Source organism: Grus americana, unplaced genomic scaffold (assembly GCF_028858705.1).
Source record: "Grus americana isolate bGruAme1 unplaced genomic scaffold, bGruAme1.mat scaffold_634, whole genome shotgun sequence".
NCBI classification, from domain to species: Eukaryota; Metazoa; Chordata; class Aves; order Gruiformes; family Gruidae; genus Grus; species Grus americana.
Genome location: NW_026561861.1, coordinates 18,781 through 45,139, shown reverse-complemented (window position 1 = coordinate 45,139; position 26,359 = coordinate 18,781). Strand labels below are relative to the sequence as shown.

At 71.3% G+C, this 26,359-nt stretch overlaps 5 protein-coding genes across 7 annotated transcripts; 3 read left to right on the top strand and 2 right to left on the bottom strand.

Annotated features, from left to right (window-relative positions):
* Positions 1–717: 717 nt before the first annotated feature.
* Positions 718–4,749, bottom strand: ZNF865 (zinc finger protein 865). Its single transcript, XM_054812154.1, has 2 exons — positions 4,597–4,749; positions 718–3,924 (listed from the first exon to the last, which is right to left on the bottom strand). The coding sequence occupies exon 2, from the start codon at positions 3,894–3,896 to the stop codon at positions 858–860; it is 3,039 nt and encodes a 1,012-aa protein (XP_054668129.1). The 5' UTR covers positions 3,897–3,924; positions 4,597–4,749; the 3' UTR covers positions 718–857.
* Positions 4,750–5,287: 538 nt separating this feature from the next.
* Positions 5,288–10,236, top strand: DBP (D-box binding PAR bZIP transcription factor). Of its 2 annotated transcripts, none has more exons than XM_054812147.1 (4): positions 5,288–6,147; positions 7,063–7,239; positions 7,842–8,029; positions 8,825–10,236. In XM_054812147.1, the coding sequence occupies exons 1-4, from the start codon at positions 5,766–5,768 to the stop codon at positions 9,038–9,040; spliced, it is 963 nt and encodes a 320-aa protein (XP_054668122.1). In that variant the 5' UTR covers positions 5,288–5,765; the 3' UTR covers positions 9,041–10,236. The 2 variants fall into 2 exon arrangements, with proteins under 2 accessions (XP_054668122.1, XP_054668123.1); XM_054812148.1 differs by having other exon boundaries at positions 5,290–6,147; positions 7,063–7,233.
* Positions 10,237–11,469: 1,233 nt separating this feature from the next.
* Positions 11,470–16,686, bottom strand: SPHK2 (sphingosine kinase 2). Of its 2 annotated transcripts, none has more exons than XM_054812150.1 (6): positions 16,557–16,686; positions 15,701–16,112; positions 14,325–14,468; positions 13,973–14,067; positions 13,597–13,712; positions 11,470–12,764 (listed from the first exon to the last, which is right to left on the bottom strand). In XM_054812150.1, the coding sequence occupies exons 2-6, from the start codon at positions 16,080–16,082 to the stop codon at positions 11,672–11,674; spliced, it is 1,830 nt and encodes a 609-aa protein (XP_054668125.1). In that variant the 5' UTR covers positions 16,083–16,112; positions 16,557–16,686; the 3' UTR covers positions 11,470–11,671. The 2 variants fall into 2 exon arrangements, with proteins under 2 accessions (XP_054668125.1, XP_054668126.1); XM_054812151.1 differs by lacking the exon at positions 16,557–16,686 and having other exon boundaries at positions 11,470–11,663; positions 11,704–12,764.
* A 581-nt stretch (positions 16,687–17,267) lies between these two features.
* On the top strand, positions 17,268–19,471 carry RPL18 (ribosomal protein L18). The gene is made up of 7 exons (XM_054812152.1): positions 17,268–17,390; positions 17,623–17,709; positions 17,809–17,916; positions 18,556–18,654; positions 18,771–18,894; positions 18,986–19,055; positions 19,371–19,471. The coding sequence occupies exons 1-7, from the start codon at positions 17,388–17,390 to the stop codon at positions 19,444–19,446; spliced, it is 567 nt and encodes a 188-aa protein (XP_054668127.1). The 5' UTR covers positions 17,268–17,387; the 3' UTR covers positions 19,447–19,471.
* A 267-nt stretch (positions 19,472–19,738) lies between these two features.
* SULT2B1 (sulfotransferase family 2B member 1) lies at positions 19,739–26,115 on the top strand. The gene is made up of 8 exons (XM_054812141.1): positions 19,739–19,786; positions 20,294–20,470; positions 21,972–22,180; positions 22,262–22,388; positions 23,327–23,421; positions 24,527–24,707; positions 25,627–25,813; positions 26,055–26,115. The coding sequence occupies exons 2-8, from the start codon at positions 20,338–20,340 to the stop codon at positions 26,113–26,115; spliced, it is 993 nt and encodes a 330-aa protein (XP_054668116.1). The 5' UTR covers positions 19,739–19,786; positions 20,294–20,337.
* Positions 26,116–26,359: the final 244 nt, after the last annotated feature.

Here is a 26,359-nt window from a genome sequence, read left to right as displayed (position 1 = left end):
CCACCCCCCAACCCCTGAGCCCCTCAACCAACCCACCCTGTAACCAACCAACCCGGCCACGAGCCAACCCACCCACCCATTAACCAACCCACCCACCCATTAACCAACCAACCCATTAACCAACCAACCCATTAACCAACCCACCCACCCATTAACCAACCAATCCACCAACCAACCCACCCACTAACCAACCCACCAACCCACCCATTAACCAACCCGTTAACCAACCCACCAACCCATTAACCAACCCACCCACCAACCCACCCACCCATTAACCAACCAACCCATTAACCAACCAACCCATTAACCAACCCACCCACCCATTAACCAACCCACCCACTAACCAACCCACCAACCCACCCATTAACCAACCCGTTAACCAACCCACCAACCCGTTAACCAACCAACCCACCCACTAACCATCCCAACCCATCCATTAACCAACCCACCCCCCCATTAACCAGCCCCCCCGTCCCGCCGGCGCCGGAAGGAGCCACCCCCACGCTCGCATCCACGGTTTAATGTCGGCTTCGTCTGTACAGCCCCGGCCCCCGCCCATCGCTGCGGCGAGCTGCGCCCGGTCTCTGCCCGCGCCGGGCCCCCCCCTCGGGGGCGGGGAAACTCCCTTATAGATATTTTATATATTGAGATATTTATATTTGCATTTATTTATCTATCGACGGCGGCAAAGAGTCCTTCTGGGGTGCGGTGGGGGGGAAGTGGGGGGGGTCTCCCCGTGCCCCGGCCTTGTATCCACGCGCCCGTTTTACGCCGCGCCGAGCTGCGCCCGCCGTTGACGTTCCGCGTCGCGACGGTACCGCCGCAACCCGCGTCGCCGCCGCCGCCGCGTCCCGTCCTCAGGCGTCCTTGTTCGCCAGGGCGGCCAGGCGCTCGAGTTTGTGGCCGTGCCGGTGTTTCTTGAGGCCGTAGGTGTTCCGGAAAGCTTCGCCGCAGGTGCTGCACTTGAAGGGTCGCCCGCCCTGGTGGGTCTGGAGGTGTTTGCTGAAATATTTGGGGTCCTTGAAGAGCTTGAGGCAGGCGGAGCAGCGGAGGTCGCGGCGGGCGTCGTGGGAGCGCTGGTGCCGCAGGATGGAGGACAGGTAGAAGAAACTCTTGCCGCAAAGCTCGCAGCGGTAAACTTTTTCTCCCAGGTGAACGCGTCGGTGTTCCAAGAGGTTGGAACGGTAACGGAAGGTCTTGCCGCAGGTTTGGCAACGTTGAGGGCGGGCGACGACGTGGAGGCGTTGGTGTTCGGCCAGGCTGGAGGATTGGGCGAAGCGTTTGTTGCAGAGAGCGCATTTGTAGGCGCGTTCGCCGGTGTGCACGACCTTGTGCTGCCGCAGGTACCAGGAGCGCAGGAAACCCCGGCCGCAGACGGCGCAGCGGTAAGGCCGCTCCTCGGTGTGGCAACGTTGGTGCCGCATCAGCAACGCCGCTTCCCAAAACCGCTTCCCGCAAACCGAACAACCGAAATGGCGTTTCTGCAGGTGACGGCGCCGGTGAAGCAGGAGGTCGTAGGCGCCGGCGAAATTCTGCCCGCAGACGCCGCAGGCCAACGTCCGCCGGACCAGGTGGACGTATTTGTGGGTCACCAGCCCCAAAAAATGCTTGAAGCTCTGCCCGCAGGTGCCGCAGGTGAAGCGCTCGCCGCTCGGCACTACCGGGTGCTCCTCGGGGGGCTGCAGCCCGCTCTCGGCCGGCGGCCCCCCCTCGGGCAGCAGCCGCTCGGGGGCGGCTTGGTGAACCAGCTTGTGCCACATCAGGTTCTCGATGAAGCCGAAAGCTTTGCCGCAGGCGTCGCAGCTGTAGGGTTTCTCCCCGGCGTGGGCTTCCTTGTGGTTGACGGCGCGGAAGAGGTCGGGGAAACGCTCGCCGCATTCGCCGCAGCCGTAGCTCAATCCCTCGGGGGGGGTCCCGGCACCCCCTAAACCGCAGGGTAACGGCAGCCGGTGGATCTGCTTGTGCCGGGTCAGGCTCTGGGGGTAACCGAAAGCTTTGCCGCAAAGCTCGCACTTGTAGGGCCGCTCGCGGGTGTGCACCACGTGGTGCTTGCTGAGGTGGAAGGACTCGCGGAAACGCTTGCCGCAGACGGCGCACTGGTGCGGCTTCTCCCCGGTGTGGATCCGCTCGTGCCGCTTCAGCGTCTCCCGACGGCCGAACGCCCGCCCGCAGATGCCGCAGCCGAAACTCTTCCCCGGCGTCAGCAACGCGGCTGGCGGCGGCGGTGGCGGGGGGGACAAGAAGCCCGCGGCGGCGGCGGCAGCGGCGGTGGCGGCGCCGTCGCCCGCCTTCGCCTCCCCCTCCAGCGTCGCGTAAGCACCGGGGAACACCGACACCACCGAGGCCGCCGTTCCCTTGGGGACGCCGGGGTACGCCGCTGCCACCGCCGCCGATGCCGCGCCGGCTTTGGGTCCGGCGTGGACCTGTCGGTGCCGCAGCAGGCTCTGCGGGGCGGCGTAGGCTTTGCCGCAGACCTCGCACTTGTAGTCGGGGCGTTGGCCGCTGTGGGCGGCTTGGTGCCGCAGGAGGTACGCCGGATCCCGAAACTCCTTCCCGCAGATGGCGCAGGGCACCCGCAACAGCCCCGAGTGCGTCTTGACGTGGCGGGTGAGGCTCTCGCGCCGGTTGAAGCTCTTGGCGCACACCGAGCAGCTGAAGGGCTTCTCGCCGGTGTGGATGATCTGGTGCTGGTGGAGGTGACTCGGCTTCTTGAAGACCTTCCAGCACAGCGAACAGGTGAAGGGACCGTCCGGAGCGGCACCGCTGGGTGCCGGGGCGGCGGCGGCGGCACCGCCGGGCGCCAAAGTGACCCCGCCGGGCGTCGGGATGACCCCGCCGGGCGCCAGGATGACCCCGCCGGGGGTCGGGATGACCCCGCCGGGGGTCGGGATGACGCCGCTCAACGTCGCGTTGACCCCGTTGGGCGGCGCGTTGACCCCGTTGGGCGGCGCGTTGACCCCGCTTGCCGCCAGGTTGACCCCGTTGGGCGGCGCGTGGACCCCGCTCGCCAACGGGTTGATCCCGTTGGGCGCCGGTAAGACCACGCCGGCTCCGTTGGGCGCCGGCACGATCCCGGAGGTGGTGGCCACCACCGAGGGGGTGACACCGGCGCTACCGCCGCCGTCCTCGGCTGTTTCCTTGTGGCAGCGTCGGTGGCGGATGAGGCTGGAGACGTGGTTGTAGGTGCGGCCGCAGGTGCCGCACTCGTACGGCCGCTCGCCGCTGTGCACCAGCATGTGCTGCACCAAGTGGGACGACTGCTTGAAGGACTTCTGGCACACGCCGCAGGGGAAACGCCGCTCCATGAAATACTTCAGCCGGCGGAAATAATTCTTCTCTTCTTTTAACGTCGCTTCCGGGGGGGCCGGGGGGGCCGTCGGGGTCCCCGCCGTCACCGTTCCCGTCGCCACCGTCACCGTCCCGCCCCGTTTCAGCCCCCCGAAGAGGTGCTGGTGGCTGGAGAGGTCGACGATGCCCCACTGGGGCGCGTTGAAGGCGCCGGCGGCCTCAAAAATTGGTTGGGGCGGGGGGGGCACGGCCGGGCTGGGGTACGGGGGGGCCCCCGTTTGCACCCCCACGCTGCCCTCCGCCTTTTTCGGCTGGGAGGAGGAAGAGGAGGAGGAGGAAGAGGAGGAGGAGGAGGAAGACGAGGTGCTGCCGCCACCTTCGGCCTTGAAGTCCTTGTGCTTGGTTGGGGGGAGGCGGTCGAAGGGGGGGCCGCCGGGCGGGGGGGGGTAGTCGAAGGGGGGCTGGGGGCAGGGGAGGGCGGGCAGGGTTTTGGGGTGCTCGTGGCTGTAGGGCTCCATGGGCTCGAAGCGCTGGTGGTTGAGGAACTCGAGGAAGTCGAAGGGGTAGCTCTGGAAGTGGACGCTCTCGTCGCTGACGTTGGCTTCCATCTCCGCCCGGGGATGGGGGGGGTTCAACCTGGGGGGGGTGGGGTGTGTGAATATGGGGGGGGTGAGAAATTGGGGGGGGGGGAGAAACAGGGGGGTGGGTGAGAAATGGGGGATGAGAAACGGGAGGGGTGAGAAATGAGGGGTGGGGGTGAGAAATGAGGGGATGAGAGACGGGGGGGGTGAGAAATTGGGGGGGTGAGAAATTGGGGGGGTGAGAAATTGGGGGGGGTGACAAACAGGGGGGGTGAGGAGTTGGGGGTGGGGGTGAGAAATGGGGGGGTGAGAAGGAGGGGTGAGAAGTTGGGGGTGGAGGTAAGAAAAGGGGGGGGGGGGGTCCCCTGGGCCTGGGGAGGGGAGCCCTGAGGCAGGGTTAGGGCTGGGTGATGGGGTCCCCTCGGCTTTTTTGGGGGGGGCAGGAGGCAGATGGGGGGGACGGGAGGAAGCGGGATGTGGGGCTGGGGGGGGTTCTGAGGCCTTGGGGGGGCTGTGAGGCCTTGGGGGGGTCCCCTGGGCCTGGGGGGGGTTCTGAGGCCTTGGGGGGGGCTGCGAGGCCTTGGGGGGGGGCTGTGAGGCCTTGGGGGGGTCCCCTGGGCCGTGGGGGGGGGCTGTGAGGCCTGGCGGGGGCTCTGAGGCCTGGGGGGGGCGGTTCACGGGGCACAGCTCGGCCGGGGAGGGGGGGGTGGGGATGGGGGTCACTCACCTGGGGGTGAACCAGGCCCGTCCGTCCGGGGCCGGGGGGGGTGTGGGGGGTGGGTGGGGGTGTGTGTGTGTGTCCGGGGCTGGGGGGGGGCCGGGGCCGCCCTGGAGCCCCGCACGGACGGGCCGGGCCTGGCCGGAGGCGCCTCCCCCACCGGAGCCGGAACCACCCCCCCCACCAAGGCCGCGCCTGGGACACGTGACGCAAGCCCCGCCCACCCACCCCCGCCCCACAATCCTTTGCGAAACGGGCAGAGAGAGGAGGGGAGGCAGAACCCGGGAAAGGCGGGGAACCGGGATACCGGGACATAAACCCCACGCGGGACGCGGCGGGGGGGGGGGGAAGAGGGGGGGGGTCGTGGAGACCCCAAACCCGCCCCCCCCAGACGGGAGAAGGGGGGGGAGATAAAGGGGGAAAAGGGCCTTGCCCACAGTAAAGATGGCGCCGCGGCACTCTCCTCCCCCGGCCAAGATGGCGGCCGCTGCCCGGCGCCGAAGGAGGCTCGAGACAAGATGGCAGCGCGCGGCCAGCGGCCGCCCTCACCCAAGATGGCACGCGGAGGGCGCCCGCACGCAAAATGGCAGCGCACGACTTCAGTGCCCACTTCAAAGATGGCCGCCGGGTGATTTTTTTTTTTTTTTTTTTTTGGGGGGGGCGCTCCTGACCAATCGGAGGCGCCGGTTTGGGGGGGGGGACGAGGACACGGACCTGCTGCCGGGGGCGGAAATGACGACACGCCCCGCGGGGAGCCGCGAGGACGAGGGCGCCGGACACGGCGTCCACGGCCCCGAGAACTTGGGGGGGGGGGCGGGGGGTGGTGTCTTGGGGACGGTGACGGCACCGCCCGGGACCTCGTCACGTCGGGAGCTTCGTGGGGTTCCCTAGAGCACCGTGCGCCCCTCCCTCAAGGCGGTCCCGAACGCCGCGGTCCCTCCCACCCGGGCGCGGCCACTTTTAAGGCCGCGGCCCCTTTAAGAACTCACCCGCCCCGCCCGCCGGCGGGCACGTGCGGCCCCACGTGCTCCGGGCCCCTCAGGCCTCGCCCTGCGCACCCGCCCCCTATTGGCTAAAACTGGGTCAGGCCCCGCCCACCGCTCGCCGCCCCATTGGCTAAATCTAGGTCAGCCCCCCCCTCCTTCCCCGCCCCCGCGCGGCGCCCATGGCTGCGCCGCATGACTGCCGGCCCCGCCCCCCGTGCTCCTATTGGCCGCGACGGGCGCCAGGAGGCGGGGCCTGGCAGAGAGAGAGAAGCTCCTCCCTTTTGGGGAGGGGGCGGGGCGACACCTGCAGCGGGGGCGGAGATTGGATGGGGGAATAAACCGAAAGGAGCCAATGAGGAGAGCGCAACGTGCGCCTATGGGGCGTGGCCCGGGCCAGCCAAACAGCGCCCCGCTGCCCGGTGGGCGGGGCGAAGGGCGTGGCCCGCAGGCAGGGCGGGCGGCGATAGGCGCGGAGGAGGAGGGGCGTGGCCAGCGTTAGCCACGCCCTTCTGGGGGGGCGCAGCGCCCCCGCGGGCGGCTCATGCCGAGGGCACGGCGGGGCGCGGGGCGGCAGGTCGGTACCGGGGGGGGGGGGCAGCGGGACCGGGGGGGAACCGGGACCCAGGGGGCAGCGGGACTGGGGGGGAACCGGGACCGGGGGGGGGGGAACCGGGACCGGGGGAGGAGCGGGACCGGGGGGGAACCGGGACCGGTGGGGGGGGAACCGGGACCGGGGGGGGAACCGGGACGGGGGGGCAGCGGGACTGGGGGGGAACCGGGACCGGGGGGGGGGAACCCAGGGGGCAGCGGGACCGGAGGGGCAGCGGGACCGGGGGGGGAACCGGGACCCAGGGGGCAGCGGGATCCGGGGGCGGCAGCAGGACCGGGGGGGCACCGGGACCCGGGGAGGAACCGGGACGCGGGGGGGAACCGGGACCGGGGGGACAGCGGGATTCGGGGGGGAACCGGGACCCACCGGGGCGACACCGGTACCGGGGTGGGGGGACCCGGGGGGGGCGAATCGGGGGGGGGGGGGGGGGGGGACAGCGGGACCCGGGGGGGGCAGCGGGGGGAGGCGGCGGATGCGCGAGTGGGGCACGACCGGGGCTCAGGACCGGGGGACACCCCCACACCCCCCACACCCCCCCCGGGATGCCCCGGTCCCGTTCCACGCCTCGCGTGGGAGCCGGGGGGGGGGCGGGGGGGTTGTCCCGAGGTCAGCTGAGGTGAGGGCGCACGTGGGGGCGGGAGCTCCCACGTGAGCGCGGCACGTGCGCCCCTCCCCTGCAGCCCGCGCGTGTCCCGTGTCCCCCACGCGTGTGGCGCCGTCACGTGCGGCCGGTCACGCGGCTCCCGGGGAATTAACGGGGGGGGGGTGGGGGTGCGTTAGGGAGGGAGAACGGGGGTGGGGGGGGTGTCGTGTGTGTGTGTCCCCCCCAAAAAAACCCCCAAACCCACGCGTGGTGACGCGTGTCCGTGGGCGCGGCAGGATGGAGGAGGCGGGCGGGTGCCGTGGGGCCTTCGTGGGCCCCCCCCCCCCCGCCGTGGGAGCGGCCTGGGGCCGCGGGGGAGTTGGAGTACGTGGACCTGGACGAGTTCCTGCGGGAGCACGGGCTGCCCCCCAGCCCTGAGCCCCCCCCCACCCACGAGAGACCGGCCGGTGGGTGTGAGTGGGGGGGGGGGACACGCACACGCACGACCCCCGCGTGGAAAGCGGCGGGGGGGGGGGAATGGGGCGGGCAGGTGTCCGTGGGGGAAGCCACACGCCGGGGGGGGGGGGCACACCCAGGCATCCCTGGGGAAGACACGCGTGGGAGGGGGGACACGCGTGGGGGGGAGGCGGACGGGTTGTCCCTGGCCCCGCCCCGCTCACGTGCGCAGGGATCCCCGGCTCACCCGCGCCGCCACGTGCGGCCCCGCCACGGGGGGGGGGGGGGGGGGGGGGGCGGACGGGACACGGGGACACAGACACGAGTGTGCATCCTTCCCCCGTGCGGCGCCCTGTCGCGATAGACCCCCCCCAATGAACCAGCCCCCCGATATACCACCCCCCCACCGCAAAAGGAACCCCCAATGCCCGACCGCGTTGCGATAGGGACCCTTCACATTGCGATAGGGACCCCCTATCGCGATAGCACCCCCCCCATTACCTCTCCGCAGCGCGGGGGGGAGGGGAACCCCGCAGCCCTTTCCCCGCAGGATCGCGCCCCCCCCCCCCCATCTCCCCGGGGGACCCCCGGCACTGACCGCCCCCCCCCCCCCCCGCAGCCCCCGGCCCCCCCCGGGGTCCCCCCACCCCCCCGGCCCCGGGGTCGCCGCTGCTGGAGACGGAGGCGCTGGGGGGGGCCGGGGGGGGCCCCTTCGACCCGCGGCGGCTCCGGTTCTCCCAGGACGAGCTGCGGCCGCAGCCCATCGCCCGCAAAGCCCGGAAGGTCCACGTGCCCGAGGAGCAAAAGGTGGGGGGGGGCGGGAATTGGGGGGACCCAGGGGTTGGGGGGGACCCAGGGGTTGGGGGGGGGCGGGAATTGGGGGGACCCAGGGGTGCAGGGGGGGACCCAGGGGTTGGGGGGGACCCAGGGGTTGGGGGGGGCGGGAATTGGGGGGACCCAGGGGTGCAGGGGGGGACCCAGGGGTTGGGGGGGACCCAGGGGTTGGGGGGGGGCGGGAATTGGGGGGACCCAGGGGTTTGGGGGGGACCCAGGGGTTGGGGGGGCGGGAATTGGGGGGACCCGGGGTGAAGGGGGGGCAGGAAATGGGGGGACCCAGGGTTGGGGGGGGGACCCAGGGGTTTGGGGGGGCGGGAATTGGGGGGACCCAGGGGTGTGGGGGGGACCCCGGGGTTTGGGGGGGACCCAGGGGTTGGGGGGGGCGGGAATTGGGGGGACCCGGGGTGAAGGGGGGGCAGGAAATGGGGGGACCCAGGGGTGCAGGGGGGGACCCAGGGGTTGGGGGGGACCCAGGGATTTGGGGGGGGGCAGGAATTGGGGGGACCCAGGGGTTTGGGGAGGGAAGGAACTGCGGGGACCCAGGGGTGCAGGGGGGGGCAGGAATTGGGGGTACCCAGGGATCGGGGGGGGGGACCCAGCATGAAGGGGGGGACCCATGGGTGTTTGTGGGGGACCAAGGTTTCGGGGGGGGGGGGGGGGAGCTGACCCAGCAATTGGGGGGCACCCAGGAGGAGGGGGATAAAGTGTCCGGGGGTGTGGGGGTGTGGGGGTGTCCCCCCCCCTCCATCCCCCCGTTCCCCTCAGGACGAGAAGTACTGGAGCCGGCGCAGCAAGAACAACGCGGCGGCCAAGCGGTCGCGGGACGCGCGGCGGCTGAAGGAGAACCAGATCTCGGTGCGCGCCGCTTTCCTGGAGCGGGAGAACGCGGCGCTACGGCAGGAGGTGGCGGCCGCCCGCCGGGAACTCGCCCGGTTCCGCGCGCTCTTGGCGCGTTACGAGGCCCGGCACGGCGCGCTGTAGGATCCGCCCCGCCGCCGGCACGACGGGATCGCCCGGCACGATCCGGCGCGGCGTCCCCGTAGGGATCCCACGCGCACCCCGCACCCACGCACCCCACCCACCCCCCCCGTCCGCGTCCCCGGTGGAGCGCGGCGCTGGATCCCGGCGCGGCGCTGGATGCCGGCACGGTGCTGGATCCCGGCGCGGCGCTGGATCCCGGCGCGGCTCCTACGGCTCCGGATGCCGAGAGGGAGAAACGGCGGCTGAGAGCCGCGATCCCGAGCCGGAGTTTGGGATCGGTCTGGAAATGGGGCTGGGATCCGGCGCCGGGATCCGGCACGGGGATCTGGTACGGGGATCTGGTACTGGAATCTGGCAATGAGATACAGCTCGGGGATCCGGCACTGGGATCTGGCGCTGGGATCTGGCAATGAGATACAGCTCGGGGATCCGGCACTGGGATCTGGCACTGGGATCTGGCAATGAGATACAGCTCTGGGATCTGGCACCAGGATTTGGCACTGGGATCTGGCACTGAGATACAGCTCGGGGATCCGGTACCGGGATCTGGCACCGGGATCCGGCACTGGGATCCGGCAATGAGATACAGCTCTGGGATCCAGCACTGGGATCTGGCACTGGGATCTGGCAATGAGATACAGCTCTGGGATCTGGCACCGGGATCTGGCACTGGGATCCGGCACTGGGATCCGGCACCGAGATCCGGCACCGAGATCCAGCACCAGAATCTGGCACTGGGATCCGGCCCCGGGATCCGGGAACAAGATCCAGCTCTGGGATTTGGCACCGGGATCCAGTAACAAGATACAGATCCAGGATGCGGCACTGGGATTCGGCACCGAGACAGAACTCTGGGATCCAGCTCCGGGATCCAGCACCAGGGTCCGGTAACAAGATCCAGCACTGGGATCCAGCACCGGGATCCAGCACCGGGATCCGGCACCAAAATCCAGCTCCAGGATCCAGCACCGGGATCCAGCACCGCCCCCCCCCCCAACCTGGAACCGGGATCTGGATCCAGGGAGCGGACAGAGCCCCCCCCCCCCCCCCCGAGGTTTGGGGGGGTCCCCAGGACGGACTCTTCCCTCCCCCCCCCCCCCCAATGCCGGTACCGGGGTGCCCCCCCGCCCCCCTTGTAAATATTTATTCAAAGCACAACACGGGGGGGGCTCAGGTGTCTGGGTGCCCCCCCCCCCCCCCAAAACCACTGCACCCACAGACCCCCCCAAAATGAGGACCCAGGCGTCCGGGAGCCCCCGCAGGGTCGAAGACCCTGCGGGGGCTCCCGGACGCCTGGGTCCTCATTTTTTGGGGTGGGGGGGGGCACCCACCGGACACCTGAGTGTTCCCCCCCCCCCCCATTTCCCCCCCCAGTGACCCATTTCCAGTTAAGGCCAGTAGCGTTACTGGGCGGGGATTGGGGGGGGGGCACCCCCAAACGCCTGGGTCCCTGTTTGGGACTGAAGCCAGCCATGGCTGCCCCCCCCCCCCCCAAAAACCCCCCCCCCCCAGGTGTCCGGACCCCCCTCCCCCTCCCCTGCACTTTGACCACTTTACTGCCCCTCCCCCACCCCCCGCACGTGGGTTTTGGGGGTCCGGGGGGTAACGGGGGGGAGGGAATTTGGGGGGGGGGGGCTTTTTGTACAGAATAAATCTCTGCCCCTGCTGCTGGTTGCAGCCTGAACTGGGAGGCCAAACTGGGAGCACTGGGATGGCTGGGGGGGGGGGATGATGTGTATGCCAGACCCTCCCCCCACGCGTGACACCCCCTGCCCCCCCCCCCCCCAAGGACTGAGCTCGCTCCACGCTCAGGCTTTATTGCATAGGTCACGGGGGGGGGGGCGTGGGGGGGGCAGCACGACCCCCCCCCCCCCCCCGAGGGGACCCACGTGCCTGGGGATGGGGGGGGGTGACACCCGTGTCCCCTCCAGTTTGGGGTGGGAGCAGCCCTGGGGGGTCCTGGGGGGTCGTGTGTGACCCCCCCCCCCACGGTGAGGGAGGAGTGGGGGGCAGCACAGGGGTTCCCCCCCCCCCCCCGACAGCCGGGACCCCCCAGCTGCCCCCAATGCCCGGGTCCCTTGGGGTGCCCCCCCCCCCCGTGCCCCTGGGGGTCCCCTGACCCCCCCAGGTCCCCCCATATCCTTGGGGGGGTCCCCTGACCCTTGGGGTGCCCCCCCACCTGCCCTTGGGGACCCCCCCACCTGTGTCCTTGGGGGGGTCCCCTGACCCTTGGGGTCCCTCAGAGCCCTTGGGGACCCCCCCCCACCCGTGTCCCTGGGGGTCCCCTGACCGCCCCCCATGTCCTTGGGGGGGGTCCCCTGACCCTTGGGGTGCCCCCCCACCTGCCCTTGGGGTCCCTCTTAGCTCTTGCCCCCCCCCCCCCCCCAATCCCTGGGGTTCCCCTGACCCCTCCTGTCCCCCCACGTCCCTGGGGGTCCCCCCCGGGGGTCCCCCCCCCCCCGTCACGGCGCAGCGGGGGTGAGCAGCCGCGCCAGCCCGCGGTGGATTTGTCCCTGGAGGGGTCCGTACTCCACCCGCTCCCCGTCCACCGTCAGCACCCCCCGCGGCGTCAGCGGCTCCAGGCGGAAAGCGCGAGCGGGGACGCGCGACACGGGGGGGCCGGCTACGACATCAGCGGCGGCGGCGTCCCCCCCCCCCCTCACCGCCGCCGCCGCCACCTCCTCGCGCCATGGCCAACAACGCCCGCAGCAGGGCCCCCCGCGAGACCCCCGCCCGCACGTAGCAGAGGTGGATGAGGCCGTCGTCCGGCCGGGCTCGGGGGGCCGCCACCAGTTCGGCCCCCAGGTGGGACTGGTAAATGGCCAGGACCAGGACGAAGTCCCCCTCCAGCGTCACCCACCCGGGGGGTAACGGGTGCCCCAGCGGCACCAGTAAATCGTCGACCGGGCCGCCGCGGGGGGAGGCGTTTTTTGGGGGGGACGCGGGGTCGGAGGCGACGCGATGGAATGGGGGGTCTTGGATGTCTCCGAGGTTGGGGGTGAGGTCGTAAGTGGAGGTGAGGGCGGGTTTTGGGGTGTCCTCAGGTCTTTGGGTGACCTCGTGGATTTGGGGGGCCACGGGAATGGCGGTGGTCCCGGAAATGGGGGGGGTACCCACCGCCACGTCCCCACGTCCCGGGGCGTCCCCCCGCACCGGGGCGTCCCCCCACACCGGGGCATCTCCGACGGCGGCACCTTCCTTCTTCCCGGGGTTCTCCCCAAACTCTGGGGGGTCCCCAAACTCTGGGGGGTCCCCAAACCCAGGGGCGTCCCCAGACCTGGGGGCGTCCCCAAGCCCGGGGGCGTCCTCGCCGTCCCTCCAATCCCCCTCGGGGGTCCCGGGGCCGCTCGGGATCCCCGCGCAGAGCCCCAAATCGGAGATAGCGCGGGGTAAGGGGACGGCGACATCGGCGGTGACATCGGCGGCGACATCGGCGGTGGCGCTGCGCGGGACGGCGGGCAGGTAGGAGAGGCGGCCGCGATAGGTGTGCAGGGCCAGGAGGCGCGCGGCCGCGCCCAAAGCGAAACGCGCCGGGCCGAGGCGTCGCAGGCGTTCGCTTTCGATGTCAACGTCGGCCACCAACCCCCAGGCCACGCTCAGGAAGGAGAAGACGCGAGCGCCCGACGCCGTCGTCACCGACACCAGGTCCAGGGGGGACGGCGTCCCCCGGCACAGCAGCACCGCGCAGTTCTGAAGGAGGGAGAGACCCAGCGCCGGGGCCAGCCTGGGCGGGGAAGGGGGGGGGACACACACGGGACACGGACACGGTCACGCGTGGCGGGGACGCGGTCACGCGTGGGGACGCGGCAGAGGGACGCTGTGTGGGGACGCGGCACGCACGGGGACGCGGCAGACACGGGGACGCGGCATGGGGACACGTCGCAGACACGCGTAACACACAAGAACACGGCACAGGGACGTGTCACACACAGGGACGTGGCACGGGGACGTGAAAAGCACAAGAACACGGCGCGGGGACGCGTCATGCGTGGGGACGCAGCACAGGGATGTGTCACGTGTGGGGACGCAGCACAGCAACGCGTCATGCGCGGGGACGCGTAAAGCACAAGAACACGGCGCGGGGACGCGTCACGCGTGGGGACGTGGCAGACACGGGGACGCAGCACGCGTGGGGACGCAGCACAGGGATGCGTCACGTGTGGGGACACAGCACAGGGACCCGTAAAGCACAAGAACACGGCGCGGGGACGCGTCACGCGTGGGGACGTGGCAGACACGGGGACGCCGCCCAGACACGCGTAAAGCACAAGGACCCACGAAATGCCCGTGGGGACGCATCACGGGGACGCGTCACGCGTGGGGACGCGGCACAGGGACATTTCGCCCGTGGGGACACGGCGCGGGGACGCGTCACGCGTGGGGACGCGGCACGGGGACGCGCGACGCACAAAAACACAACGCGGCGACGTGGCCCCCCGTGGGGACGCGCGTCAGGGACAAGACCACGGCACAGGGAGCTCCCCCGTGTCCCCCTGCCCCCCCCGTGTCCCCCTGCCCCCTCCGTGTCCGTGTGTCCCCCCCCCGTGTCCCCGTACCCGGCGTGGAAGTTGATGGCGGCAGCCAGGGCGTTGCCGGAGCCGCAGGGCAGGATCCCCAGGGGCATGCGCAGCGCCGCGGCCCAGTCCGGCCGGTCCATCAACCCGTTCACCACCTGCGGGGACACCGGGGACACCGGGGACACGGCTGGGTGGCCCCCCCTTGGGGAGGGGGGTGGGGGGGTGTCGTGTGTCCCCCCCAAACCTGGGGGGTCCCCAACACCCTCTCCAGGATCCCTGGGTACCCCCCTTGCAACTCCTGGGTGTCCCCCAGCCCCCTGGGTGTCGTGGGTGTCCCCCCCCAGACCCTTGGGTATCCCCCGGTTGGGGGGGTCCCGTACCCCCCCCCCGATCCCTTTTTTGGGGGGGGCATTACCTCGTAGAGGAGCCCGTCCCCCGAGACGGTGACGATCCCGTCCCACTCGTCCAGGCTGATCCCCGTCACCAGCTCCCGCGCGTGGTTTGCCCGTTCTGGGGGGGGGGAATATCAGCCACGACCCCCGGGGACCCCCAAACCCTCCAGGGACCCCCAAAACCCCCCTACCCCCCTCCCAGCCCCCCCCAATCCCCCAGCCCCCCCTCCTCCAACCCCCCACTATGTCCTGCCAACCCCTATAGCTGCTGTCTGGCACCCCCCTCCCGGCCCCCCTCCCAGCCCCCCCTGAGCCCCCCAACCCCCCCCCCCCCAGCCCCCCCAAACCCCCCCGGCCCCCCCAAACCCCCCTCACCGGTCTGGATGAGGTTGAAGCTGATGTCGGCCTCGGTGATCATGGGCAGGACGTGGCTCTGGCACCAGCTCAGGGCCTGGCCCCGGCCCCCAAACGGGTTCAGCAGCAGCAGCAGCCGCCGCCGCCGCGGCTCCGGCAGGATTTCTGCGGGATGGAGACCCCCCCCCGGATGTGTGGGAACCCCCCCAATCCCAGGGACACCCCCCAATCCCAGGGACACCCCCCCCCAAAATCCCCAGAGACCCCATCTCAGAGACCCCCCGGACACCTGGAGCCTCACCCCAGAGACCCCCCCATGTGCCCGAGCTCCCATCTGGGGACCCCCCCCCAAACCCAGAGACCCCCCCCAAATCCCTGGGGCCCTTTCTGGAGACCCCAGGGTTCCCATCTGGGGATCCCCCCAAACCCAGAGACCCCCCCAAATCCCTGGGGCCCCATCCCAGAGACTCCCCCACGTGCCTGAGCTCCCATCTGGGGACCCCCCCCCAAATCCCTGGGCTCCCATCCCAGAGACCCCAGGGTTCCCATCTGGGGACCCCCCCAAACCCAGAGACCCCCCCAAATCCCTGGGGCCCCATCCCAGAGACCCCAGGGTTCCCATCTGGGGAAGCCCCCCAATCCCAGAGACCCCCCCAAATCCCTGGGGCCCCATCCCAGAGACCCCCCCACGTGCCTGAGCTCCCATCTGGGGACCCCCCCAAACCCAGAGACCCCCCCCAAATCCCTGGGGCCCTCCCTGGAGCCCCCCCAAACAAACACCTGGGTCCCCACCGCAGAGACCCAAAGGGGATCCCCAATGTCCGGGTGTGTGTCCCCCCCCTCCCCCCGCCGTACCCCGAGGGGACCCCGGCGTCGGGGCGGCGCCCGCCCCACCCCACCCCCCCCCCCAACCCGCAGCCTTTCGGGCCGGACTCGTTCCACCTGCCGGGACCGGCCCCACGGGTGGGGGGGTCCCCTCTGGGGGGGGGTGGGGAGCACCCCGGATGGCTGGGTCCCCTCCTCATCCCTGGGGGGGGGTCCCCCCAAATTCCCACCCATCCCTAGGAGTCCCCGATATCTGGGTCCCATCCCTGGGGGGGGTTGTACAGAAACTTGGGTGTCCCCCCCATCCCCACGGCATGGGGGGGCCCCCCAATTCCTGGGGGGGTTCCCCAATTCCTGGGGGGGTTCCCCAATTCCTGCCCCCCCCAATTCCTGGGGGGGTTCCCCAATTCCTGCCCCCCCCCCCAATTCCTGGGGTCCCTTCCCCAATTCCTGGGTCCCTTTCCCCCATTCCTGGGGGTCACCCCCCCAATTCCTATGGGGCCCAAACACCTGTGTGTGTGTCCCCCCCCCGTCCCCCTAACACCCCCCCACCCCTCTGGCCCCCCCCTTACCGGTCTGGGGGGGCAGGGGGAGCCCCCGGACGAGGTAGCGGATGGCGCGGGCCCAACGTTCGGCCGTCGCCCGGTTTCCTTCGTAGTGGGGGGCCGCGTCCACCCGGAATGTGGGGGCTCGACGACGCCGCCGGGGCCCCCCCGAAACCCCCCGGCAGCGGGGGGGGTAAGCGTAGACGGCGAAGAAAGCAGCGGCGGGCAGGGAGGGGGCGCGCAGCGTGTGGCAGCCCACCACGTCGGCCAGGCGCAAGACCCCCCCAGCTCCGGGGGGGCCCCCCTGGATCTGCAGCTCCGTCCGAGTCAGGCGAAGGTGGAAACGGGGCGTCCCCCCCGCGCCTGGGGGACCCCCAAAATCCCCCTCCAGCAACGGCTCCTCGTTCATCGGGGCGGGGGGGGGCAGCTCGGCCAGGGCCTGGGGGGGGGGAGATTGGGGGGGGGGGGGTTGGGAACGGGGTGGGGGGGACACCCGGTGCTCCCCCCATCGCCGAGACTCCCGCCCCGGTCCCTCCACCCCCCCGGTGCCCCCCCTCATCCCCGGTACCCCCCCCCACCTGCGCAAGGTGCCCGTCCCGTTCTCCTCGCCCGACACCCATGGGGGGGGGGGGCGGGGAAGGAGGGGGGGGGACCGGGGCGGGACCGGAGGCGGCGGAGCTGCGGGGGGGGCCGAGCCACACGGGCTGGGAGTGCTTCCCCCGGGGCCGGTGATACCCCCGGGGCCTATTCCCCCCCCGAGTGAATTCCCCCCCCCGGGGCCTGCTCCCCCCCCCGGGGCCTGCTCCCCCCCCCCAAGGGCTGTTGTCACCCCTCCCAGACCCTTACAACCGCCCCCCCCCCCGGGTTCCCCCAATGCTCCCACCCTGTCATGGGCCCCCGATATCGGGGAGGGCCCCGGGGCGGCCCCCCCAGGCCCAGGCCCAGGCCCGGGCCCGCGTCCGCCGCCCCCCCCCCCGCCCCAGGCGCCGGTGCCGCTGTCGCCCTCTCTCCCCTCCGGCCGCCTTGCCCCGGAAGTGCTCCCCGCCTCCCGTCCTTCCCACCAATCGTGAGGCGCCGAGCCCCTCCGCTCGCAACCAATGAGAGAGGCGTCGCCGCGTTCGCCCCGCCCCTTCGCGCCCCCGGCATGTTGATTGAGGGCGGCCCCGCTGTGGGGAGACGCGGGTGGCGCCATTTTTCTTCAGGGCGTTGCGGGTCAGGCGGGGTACGGCCGCCGTCTTGGGGGCGCGGACGGCGAAGCAGCCGCTTCAGCCAATAGGAACGGTGGAGCCATGGCAACGGTTGCCTGGGAGCGTGGCCTCGGCGGCCATCTTGACTGAGGGCAGGCCCGCTTTTCCGTGAAAAGCCCCGGGGTAACGGGTCCGGGTGGGGGTCGGCGGGGCCGTGGCGCGCGCCAGGACATCGGCGGGACCCCGCTTCTATCCCTCCCGCTGCCTGCTCGCCTTACAACCCAATTAACAACGCTAATTAAACGTAAAGTTCCTCCACGCCGCTGACTCTCTACCCACCGACTCAGCCTCTATGCTCACCGCCGCCTTCCCATTGGACGCTGCGGTCCTCCCGTACCATCGAGCGGCGTCGCGCAGAGCGGCGCCGTACACCTACTTCCGGCCACCGGGCGGAAGTGACCGCCGTTCTCCCATAACCCCCCGCGCCAGGCGCGCTCCTTCCTTTGCCTCCATCTGCAGCCGCCGCTATGGTGGGTCCGCGCTGGCAGGCGGGGGGGGGGGGGGGACACACGCTCATCCGCCGCCATCCGCCTCTGGGGAGGAGCGGGCAGGCGCCGCCGCTGCCGGGGGAGGCAGGAGGGAGCCTGGGGGATGTGATGGAGGCGTTATGGCGGCGGTGATGGGGGGGCCGTGGCGGGTCCGGTACCCGTTGGTTCCCGCTGAGGCCTAGCGGCGGCCTGACCCTCCCCGTTCCATATTCAGGGTATCGATATCCGGCACAACCGGGACCGGAAGGTTCGGCGCCGGGAACCTAAGAGCCAGGACATTTATCTGCGGCTCCTCGTCAAGGTGGGCCCCCGGGGGTGGTGGTGGGGGGGTAGCGGGGGGGTCTCCGCCGGTGCTGACCCCCCCCCCCCCCCCGCTCCCGGTGGTTCCTTTTCCCCGCAGCTCTACCGGTTCCTGGCCCGGCGAACGAACTCGGCTTTTAACAAGGTGATTCTGAAACGGCTCTTCATGAGCCGGACCAACCGGCCGCCGCTCTCCCTCTCCCGCATGGTGAGTGTCCGGGGGGGTCCCGGTGTCGTGTGCCCCCCCCCCCCCCCCAATCGCCGCCACTCTGCGACTCGGGGGAGGGGGCGGTTTCCTGTGAGGGACCCCAAAATGCCGCTGTTTGCACCCAAAACTCTTAATGAAGTTTGGAATGCGGGGTGAGGGTGTTAGGGGGTGGAGAGGCACCCTTGGGTCCCCTCGGGGGGGGGGGTTGGGGGTGCAGCCGGACCCTCTGGGTCCCCTCGGGGGGGAGTTTGGGGGTGCAGCTGGAGCCCGGGGGTCCCCTCGGGGGTGCAGCCGGACCCTCTGGGTCCCCTCGGGGGGGGTTTGGGGGTGCAGCTGGAGCCCGGGGGTCCCCTCGGGGGTGCAGCCGGACCCTCTGGGTCCCCTCGGGGGGGGTTTGGGGGTGCAGCTGGACCCTCTGGGTCCCTTCGGGGGGGAGTTTGGGGGTGCAGCCGGACCCCTGGGGGGGAGTTTGGGGGTGCAGCCGGAGCCTGGGGGTTCCCTCGGGGGTGCAGCCAGGCCCCCTGGGTTCCCTTGGGAGGGGTTTGGGGGTGCAGCCGGAGCCTGGGGGGGGTTTAGGGGTGCAGCTGGAGCCCTGCTCCCCCCCCTCCAGCCCCCACTTTTGCCCCCCCGCCCCCCCAGATCCGGATGATGAAGCGGCCGGGGCGGGAGGACAAGACGGCCGTGGTGGTGGGCACCGTCACCGACGACATCCGCATCCAGGACGTCCCCAAGCTCAAGGTCAGGGTCGGGGGGGGGCTCGGGAGGGGGGGTCCCCAGCATTTGCGCGTGCGTGGGGGCGCAGCTGGTCCTCACCCCACCCGCGGTTGGGGTTTTTGGGGGTTTTTTCCTCACAGCTCTGCGCCCTGCGGGTGACGCGGGGGGCTCGCACCCGCATCCTGCGGGCGGGGGGCACCATCCTGACCTTCGACCAGTTGGCCATGGCCTCCCCCAAGGGCAAGGGCACCGTCCTGCTCTCTGGTGAGTGACCCCTCCCCCTCCCCGTACCCCTGGGGACCCCCCCCGTGGCCGTGGGGTGACCCCCTTCGTGTCTGTGGCCCCCCCCACTCAGGACCCCGCAAGGCTCGGGAGGTTTATCGGCACTTTGGGAAGGCGCCTGGGACCCCCCACAGCCACACCAAGTGAGTGGGGGGGGGGGGAGATGTGGGTGTTTGGGGGGGATCTGGATGTTGGGGTCCCCGGGGGGGAGGGGGTGGGTTCTTTTGGGGGGGGTCTGGGTGTTGGGGTTCTTTGGGGGGGGTCATGTTTTGGGGTGGGGGGCGTCCTAGGGGAGGGGAATCCGCGGGTGCTGGGGGTCCTTGGGAAACAGGAGGGGTCCTGGGCTTTTTGGGGGGTCCTTGGGGGGGTTGATGGGGACTCCTGGGTGGTGGGGGGGTGTTACGGGGGTGTCCCGGATGCCGGGGACCCCCCCTGACCCCCCCCGTGCCCCCCCCCAGGCCTTACGTGCGCTCCAAGGGGCGGAAGTTCGAGCGGGCGCGTGGGCGTCGCGCCAGCCGGGGCTACAAGAACTGAGCCCCAATAAACCGCCGTGACCCCCCCCGTCGCTGCCTGGTTTTGGGGACCCCCCGAGTCTGCCTCCTCCCCCTCCCCAATTTCCTGTCACCCCACGGGGGTGTTTATTCCCCACCCCCTCGTGGTTTGGGGGGGGGGGGGGGTGTCACATCCAGCCCCCACGCGGGGTCCGTGTTTGCGTGGGGGGGGGGGGGGCGGAGAAACCGGTCGGGGGGGTGTTGCGCAAGGCGGGGCAGGGGCGGTGCCGCCCCACGGGTGGGGTGTGGGGGGGGACACACGCGTGGCCCCGCCCGCCACGGCCTGGCTCGTTGCGATCGCGGCGGCTCCGTGGTGCTGCCAGGTACGGGGGGGGGGGGGGGGGGGGTTTGTCCACGGGGGACTGCGACCCGCGGGGGGAGTAGGTGGGGGTGGCAGCCCCCAGCGTGGAGTGACCGTGGGGAAAACCAGTCGGGGGGTGGGGGACGACACTTGTGGGACCAAAACCCCGCGTGGGGTGGCCGTGGAGGAGCGACCCGGGGGAGGGGGGGGTGGGCCGTGAAGGGGGGGGGGGGGGAAGCCCGGCGTGGGGCACCGGCTGCCCCGTGTTTTTTCCCCCCCACGCTGTTGCTTGGCGTGGGGCCGCGCCGCCCCCGCGGGACCTGGCGTCTTCCTTCCCTCCCTCCCTCCCTTCCCCCCACGGACCCGTTGCCGCGGCGCCGCGTGGGGCCCCTGGGACCCGCGTGGGGGGTGGAGGCAGCTCCGGGGCCGGTCCCGTCTCTCTGCTCCTCCCCTTCCGTCTGTGATCCCCCCCCCCCCCCCGTGATCCCCCTCCACACACACACACACACACACACACCCCCCCACGCAGGTCCCGGTCCCGCGTGGGTTCTGTGTGCGTGGACACCCCCCGCCATGTCGCGGGGGTACTTCCAGCACGGCGGCGTCACCTTCCCGGGGCTCCTCTACTCCCCCCGGGGGCTCGAGGCCGCCCGCGATTTCCCCGTGGAGGACGACGACGTCTTCAACGTCACCTACCAGAAATCGGGTGGGGGGGCGCGTGGGGGCACCCCAAAGTGGGAGGGGGGGGGGCAGCACCCCAAATTTGGGGGGGGGGGGAATCTAGGAGCAGTCCTGGGGGGAAGAAAGGGGAGCCAGGAGCACCCAAAAGTGGGGGGGGGGGGGAAGGGGGACCCAAAGTGGGGTGGGGGGCACCCAGGAGCACCCCAAGGCAGGGTGGGGGGTACAGGGGCACCCCGAGGAGGGAGGGGATGTCCCAAGGTGGGGTGGGGGGCACCCAGATGTGCCCCAAAGGGACCCCGGGAACCCCAAAGGGACCCCTGGGACTCATCAGAGACCCCCCCCCCCAAAGGGACTTAAAGACCCCGAGGAGATCTCAGAGACCCCCAAAGGGACCCAGGGACCCCCCCCAAAAGGACCCCAGGACCCCTGAGACGCCCCCAAAGGGACCCAGGGACCCCCCAAAGGATCCCTCAGACCCCAAAGGGACCCAGGGACCCCCCCAAAAGGACCCCTGAGACCCCCCCCAAAGGGACCCCAGAGACCCCCCAAAGGCACTCAGGGACCCCCCAAGGACCCTGAGATGCCCCCAGAGATCCCCCAACTGGACCCCAAGGACCCCAGAAACCCCCCCCAAAGGGACCCTGGGGACCCCAGAGACCCCCTCAAAGGCACTCGGGGACCCCCAAAGGGACCCCAAGGACCCCAGAGACCCCCCCCAAAGGACCCCAGAGACCCCCCAGTCGCCCCCAAAGGCACCCAGGGACCCCAGAGACCCCCCCAAAGGACCCCAGAGACCCCCCCAAAGGCACTCAGGGACCCCCAAATGGACCCCAAGGACCCCAGAGACCCCCCCCAAAGGACCCCAGAGACCCCCCAAAGGGACCCAGAGACCCCCCCAAAGGGACCCAGAGACCCCCCAAAGGCACTCAGGGACCCCCAAAGGGACCCCAAGGACCCCAGAGACCCCCCAGTCACCCCCAAAGGCACCCAGGGACCCCAGAAACCCCCCAAAGGGACCCAGAGACCCCCCCAGTCACCCCCAAAGGCACCCAGGGACCCCAGAGACCCCCCAAAGGGACCCAGAGACCCCCCAAAGGCACTCAGGGACCCCCAAAGGGACCCCAAGGACCCCAGAGACCCCCCAGTCGCCCCCAAAGGCACCCAGGGACCCCAGAAACCCCCCAAAGGACCCCAGAGACCCCCCCAAAGGGACTCAGAGACCCCCCAGTCACCCCCAAAGGCACCCAGGGACCCCAGAGACCCCCCCAAAGGACCCCAGAGACCCCCCAGTCGCCCCCAAAGGCACCCAGGGACCCCAGAGACCCCCCAAAGGGACCCAGAGACCCCCCAAAGGCACTCAGGGACCCCCAAATGGACCCCAAGGACCCCAGAGACCCCCCCCAAAGGACCCCAGAGACCCCCCAAAGGGACCCAGAGACCCCCAAAGGCACTCAGGGACCCCAAATGGACCCCCAGGCCCCCCCCCAGGCCCCCCAACGCCCCCCTCCCTCCCTCCCTCCCCCCAGGCACGGTGTGGATGCTGGAGATCCTGAGCCTGATCCGCAGCGACGGGGACCCCCACTGGTGCCGCTCGGTCCCCAACTGGGACCGGGGTCCCTGGCTGGAGACGGTGCTGGGGCTGCGGCGGGCGCGGGGGAACCCCCGACCCCGACTCATCAGCTCCCACCTCCCCGTCCAGCTCTTCCCAAAATCCTTTTTCACCTCCAAGGCCAAGGTCAGGTTCGGAATTTGGGGGAGGTCGGGGTGTCCTCGTGCGTGGGACCCACTTTTTGGGGGTCACCCCCCCCCTCCCCAGGTGATCTACACGGTGAGGAACCCCAAGGACGTCCTGGTGTCCCTTTACCATTTTTCCCAAATTTTCCGGCCGTACAAGGACCCCGGGAGCCTGGAGCAGTTTCTGGAGAAGTTCCTGGAGGGAGACGGTCTGGGGGGGGGGGGGCAGGGGGGGTTGGGGGGGGTTATGGGGTGTTGGGGGGCACCGTGGGGGGGCTGGGAGGGGCACTGGGGGGGCACCGTGGGGGGGGGTTATGGGGTGTTGGGGGGCACCGTGGGGGGGCTGGGAGGGGCACTGGGAGGGCACCGTGGGGGGGGGTTATGGGGTGTTGGGGGGCACCATGGGGGGGCACCGGGGGGGGGGGTTATGGGGTGTTGGGGGGGGCACCGTGGGGGGGTTATGGGGTGTTGGGGGGCACCGTGGGGGGGCAGGGGGGCACCATGGGGGGTTATGGGGTGTTGGGGGGGCACCATGGGGGGGCTGGGAGGGGCACTGGGGGGGCACCATGGGGGGTTATGGGGTGTTGGGGGGGGGGACCGTGGGGGGGCACCATGGGGGGGCACTGGGGGGGCACCATCGGGGGTTATGGGGTGTTGGGGGGGGGAACCGTGGGGGGGCACCATGGGGGGGTTATAGGGTGTTGGGGGGCACCATGGGGGGGCACTGGGGGGGCACCATCGGGGGTTATGGGGTGTTGGGGGGGGCACCATGGGGGGGCTGGGGGGGGCACCGTGGGGGGTTATGGGGTGTTGGGGGGGGCCATGGGGGGGTTATGGGGTGTCAGGGGGGCCATGGGGGGCTATAGAGTGTCAAGGGGGGGCACCATGGGGGGCTGGGGGGGGCAGTGGGGCTGGGGGGGCACCATGGGGGGTTATGGGGTGTCAGGGGGGTTGTGGGGTGTCGGGGGGGCACCACGGGGGGGCTGGGGGGTGGCAATGGGGCCATGGGGGGGGGGCACAGGAGCCTCCAGGCTTTTGGGGGGGTCACGAGTGTTTGTGGAGGGGGTGGGGGCTGTGGGGCCTGTGTCGTGTGTGTCCCCCCCGCCCCCACTGGGTGCCAGCTCCCCCCCCCCCCCCCCCCCCCCAGTGCCCTTCGGGTCCTGGTTCGATCACGTCCGGGGGTGGCTGGAGCTGCGCGGCCGCGAGAACTTTTTCTGCATCAGCTACGAGGAGCTGCAGCAGGTCCGGCCCCCCCCGTGTCCCCCCCCGTGTCCCCCCCACCCCGTGTGTCTGTGTCCCCCCTCCCCATGCCCCTCTGTCCCAGTGCGTGGCCCCCCCCCCGTGTCCCTGGCATGACCTACACAGCAGCGTGTCCCCCCCGTGTCCCCCCCACGTCCCTGGTGTCCCCACGTCCCCATGTCGTCCCCATGTCCCCATGTCCCCCCCACGTCCCCGTGTCCCCCCCACATCCCCGTGTCCCCCCCCACATCCTTGGTGTCCCCACGTCCCCGTGTCCCCCCCACGTCCCCGTGTCCCCCCCCACATCCCTGGTGTCCCCACGTCCCCGTGTCCCCCCCACGTCCCCGTGTCCCCCCCACGTCCCCATGTCCCCCCCCACATCCCTGGTGTCCCCACATCCCCGTGTCCCCCCCACATCCCTGGTGTCCCCATGTCCCCGTGTCCCCCCCACGTCCCCGTGTCCCCACATCCCCGGGTCCCCCCACGTCCCCGTGTCCCCCCCACATCCCTGGTGTCCCCACATCCCCGTGTCCCCCCCACATCCCTGGTGTCCCCATGTCCCTGGTGTCCCCCCCACGTCCCCGTGTCCCCCCCACATCCCTGGTGTCCCCATGTCCCCGTGTCCCCCCCACATCCCCGTGTCCCCCCCACATCCCTGGTGTCCCCATGTCCCCGTGTCCCCCCCACGTCCCCGTGTCCCCCCCACATCCCTGGTGTCCCCATGTCCCCGTGTCCCCCCCACATCCCCGTGTCCCCCCCACATCCCTGGTGTCCCCATGTCCCCGTGTCCCCCCCACGTCCCCGTGTCCCCACATCCCCGTGTCCCCCCCACGTCCCCGTGTCCCCCCCACATCCCTGGTGTCCCCACATCCCCGTGTCCCCCCCACATCCCTGGTGTCCCCATGTCCCTGGTGTCCCCCCCACGTCCCCGTGTCCCCCCCACATCCCTGGTGTCCCCATGTCCCCGTGTCCCCCCCACATCCCCGTGTCCCCCCCACATCCCTGGTGTCCCCATGTCCCCGTGTCCCCCCCACGTCCCCGTGTCCCCCCCACATCCCTGGTGTCCCCACATCCCCGTGTCCCCCCCACGTCCCCGTGTCCCCCCCAGGACTTGCGTGGCAGCGTGGAACGCCTCTGCGCCTTCCTGGGCCGGGACCTGAGCGCAGGGGCGCTGGACGCGGTGGTGGCCAACGCTTCCTTCGCCGCCATGAGCCGCAACCGCATGAGCAACTTCAGCCTCTCCCCCCTCTTCATCCTCGACCTGCGGCGCGGCCCCTTCCTGCGCAAGGGTGGGGGCGGGGGGACGGGGGGATGGGGACGGGGGGACGTGGAGACCTGGGGACGTGGGGATGGGGACCTGGGGACATGGAGACATGGGGACGTGGGGATGGGGATGGGGACAGGGATGGGGACATGGAGATGTGGGGACATGGGGATGGAGATGGGGACGTGGGGATGGGGATGGGGACGTGGGGACATGGAGACCTGGGGACGTGGGGATGGGGACGGGGATGGGGACGTGGGGATGGGGACGGGGGGACCTGGGGACGTGGGGATGGGGACAGGGATGGGGACACAGAGACATGGGGACATGGGGATGGAGATGGGGACATGGAGACCTGGGGACGTGGGGATGGGGACCTGGGGACATGGAGACATGGGGACGTGGGGATGGGGACACGGAGACGTGGGGACATGGAGATGGGGACAGGGATGGGGACCTGGGGACATGGAGACCTGGGGACACAGAGACGTGGGGACGTGGGGATGGAGATGGGGACGTGGGGATGGGGATGTGGGGATGGGAACGTGGGGATGGGGACGTGGGGATGGGGACAGAGACGGGGACACGGAGATGTGGGGACATGGGGATGGGGACGGGGACGGGGACGTGGAGACCTGGGGACGTGGGGATGGGGACAGTGGGTCATGGGGACAGAGATGGGGACGTAAGGACAAGGGATGGGGACCTGGGGACAGGGGGACAGGGGACGTGGGGGTGGGGATGGGGACGGAGAAGTGGGGACGGGGACGAGCTGGGGGTCGCGGGCACCAGGGACAAGGGGGGGGGGGGCAGCGGGGAACTGGGGTCACTGGGAACAGGGTGGGGAGATGGGGGGGGAGCACTGGGAGCGGGGGGCCTGGGAGGGTCTGGGGGGTCCCTGGGGGGGTCCCTGGGGGGGGGGTCATGGCCCCGTGCGCCCCCAGGGATCTCCGGGGACTGGAAGAACCACCTGACGGCGGAGCAGAGCGCCCGCTTCGACCGCGTCTACCGGGAGCGCGTGGCCGGGCTGGGGGTCACCTTCCCCTGGGACCCCCCCTCGCAGCCCCCCCCCGCCCTCAGCCCCCCCCCCGGGACCCCCCGGGACCCCCCCGAGGAGGAGACCCCCCCCCAGGACCCCCCCCCGCACCCCCCCCAGTCCCCCGCTGACCCCTGAGCGATGCTGGGGGGGGGGGGTGCAGGATTGGGCCCTGCCAGGATTGGGGGGGGGGAGGGGCACCACGCTTGGTGGCTCAATAAAGCTGCTCTGGTGGGGGAGGGGTGGGGGTGTCCTCTGCCCCCCCCCCCAACCCACCCCACGGTTTGGGTTTGTTCCGCTGGGTTTAACGACCGCGGTGTCGTCGGCCCCCAACAGCGCCTGGGGACCCCGGGGGTCGTCGTGCCCCTCCCCCCCCCCCCAGCACCCTCCCCATTGACGCGGGGGGCAGTGGGATGGGGGGGGGCAGTGAGTCCCAGCCCCCCCCTGTGTCCCCAACTCCTGCCCCCCGCTGTCCCCCATTCCCTGCTGCCTTCTCTGCCTGCATCCCTGCCTGCATCCCTGCCTGCATCCCCCATCCCTGCCTGCATCCCTGCCTGCATCCCCCATCCTTGCCTGTATCCCCATCCCTGCCTGCATCCCTGCCTGTATCCCTGCCTGCATCCCTGCCTGCATCCCCCATC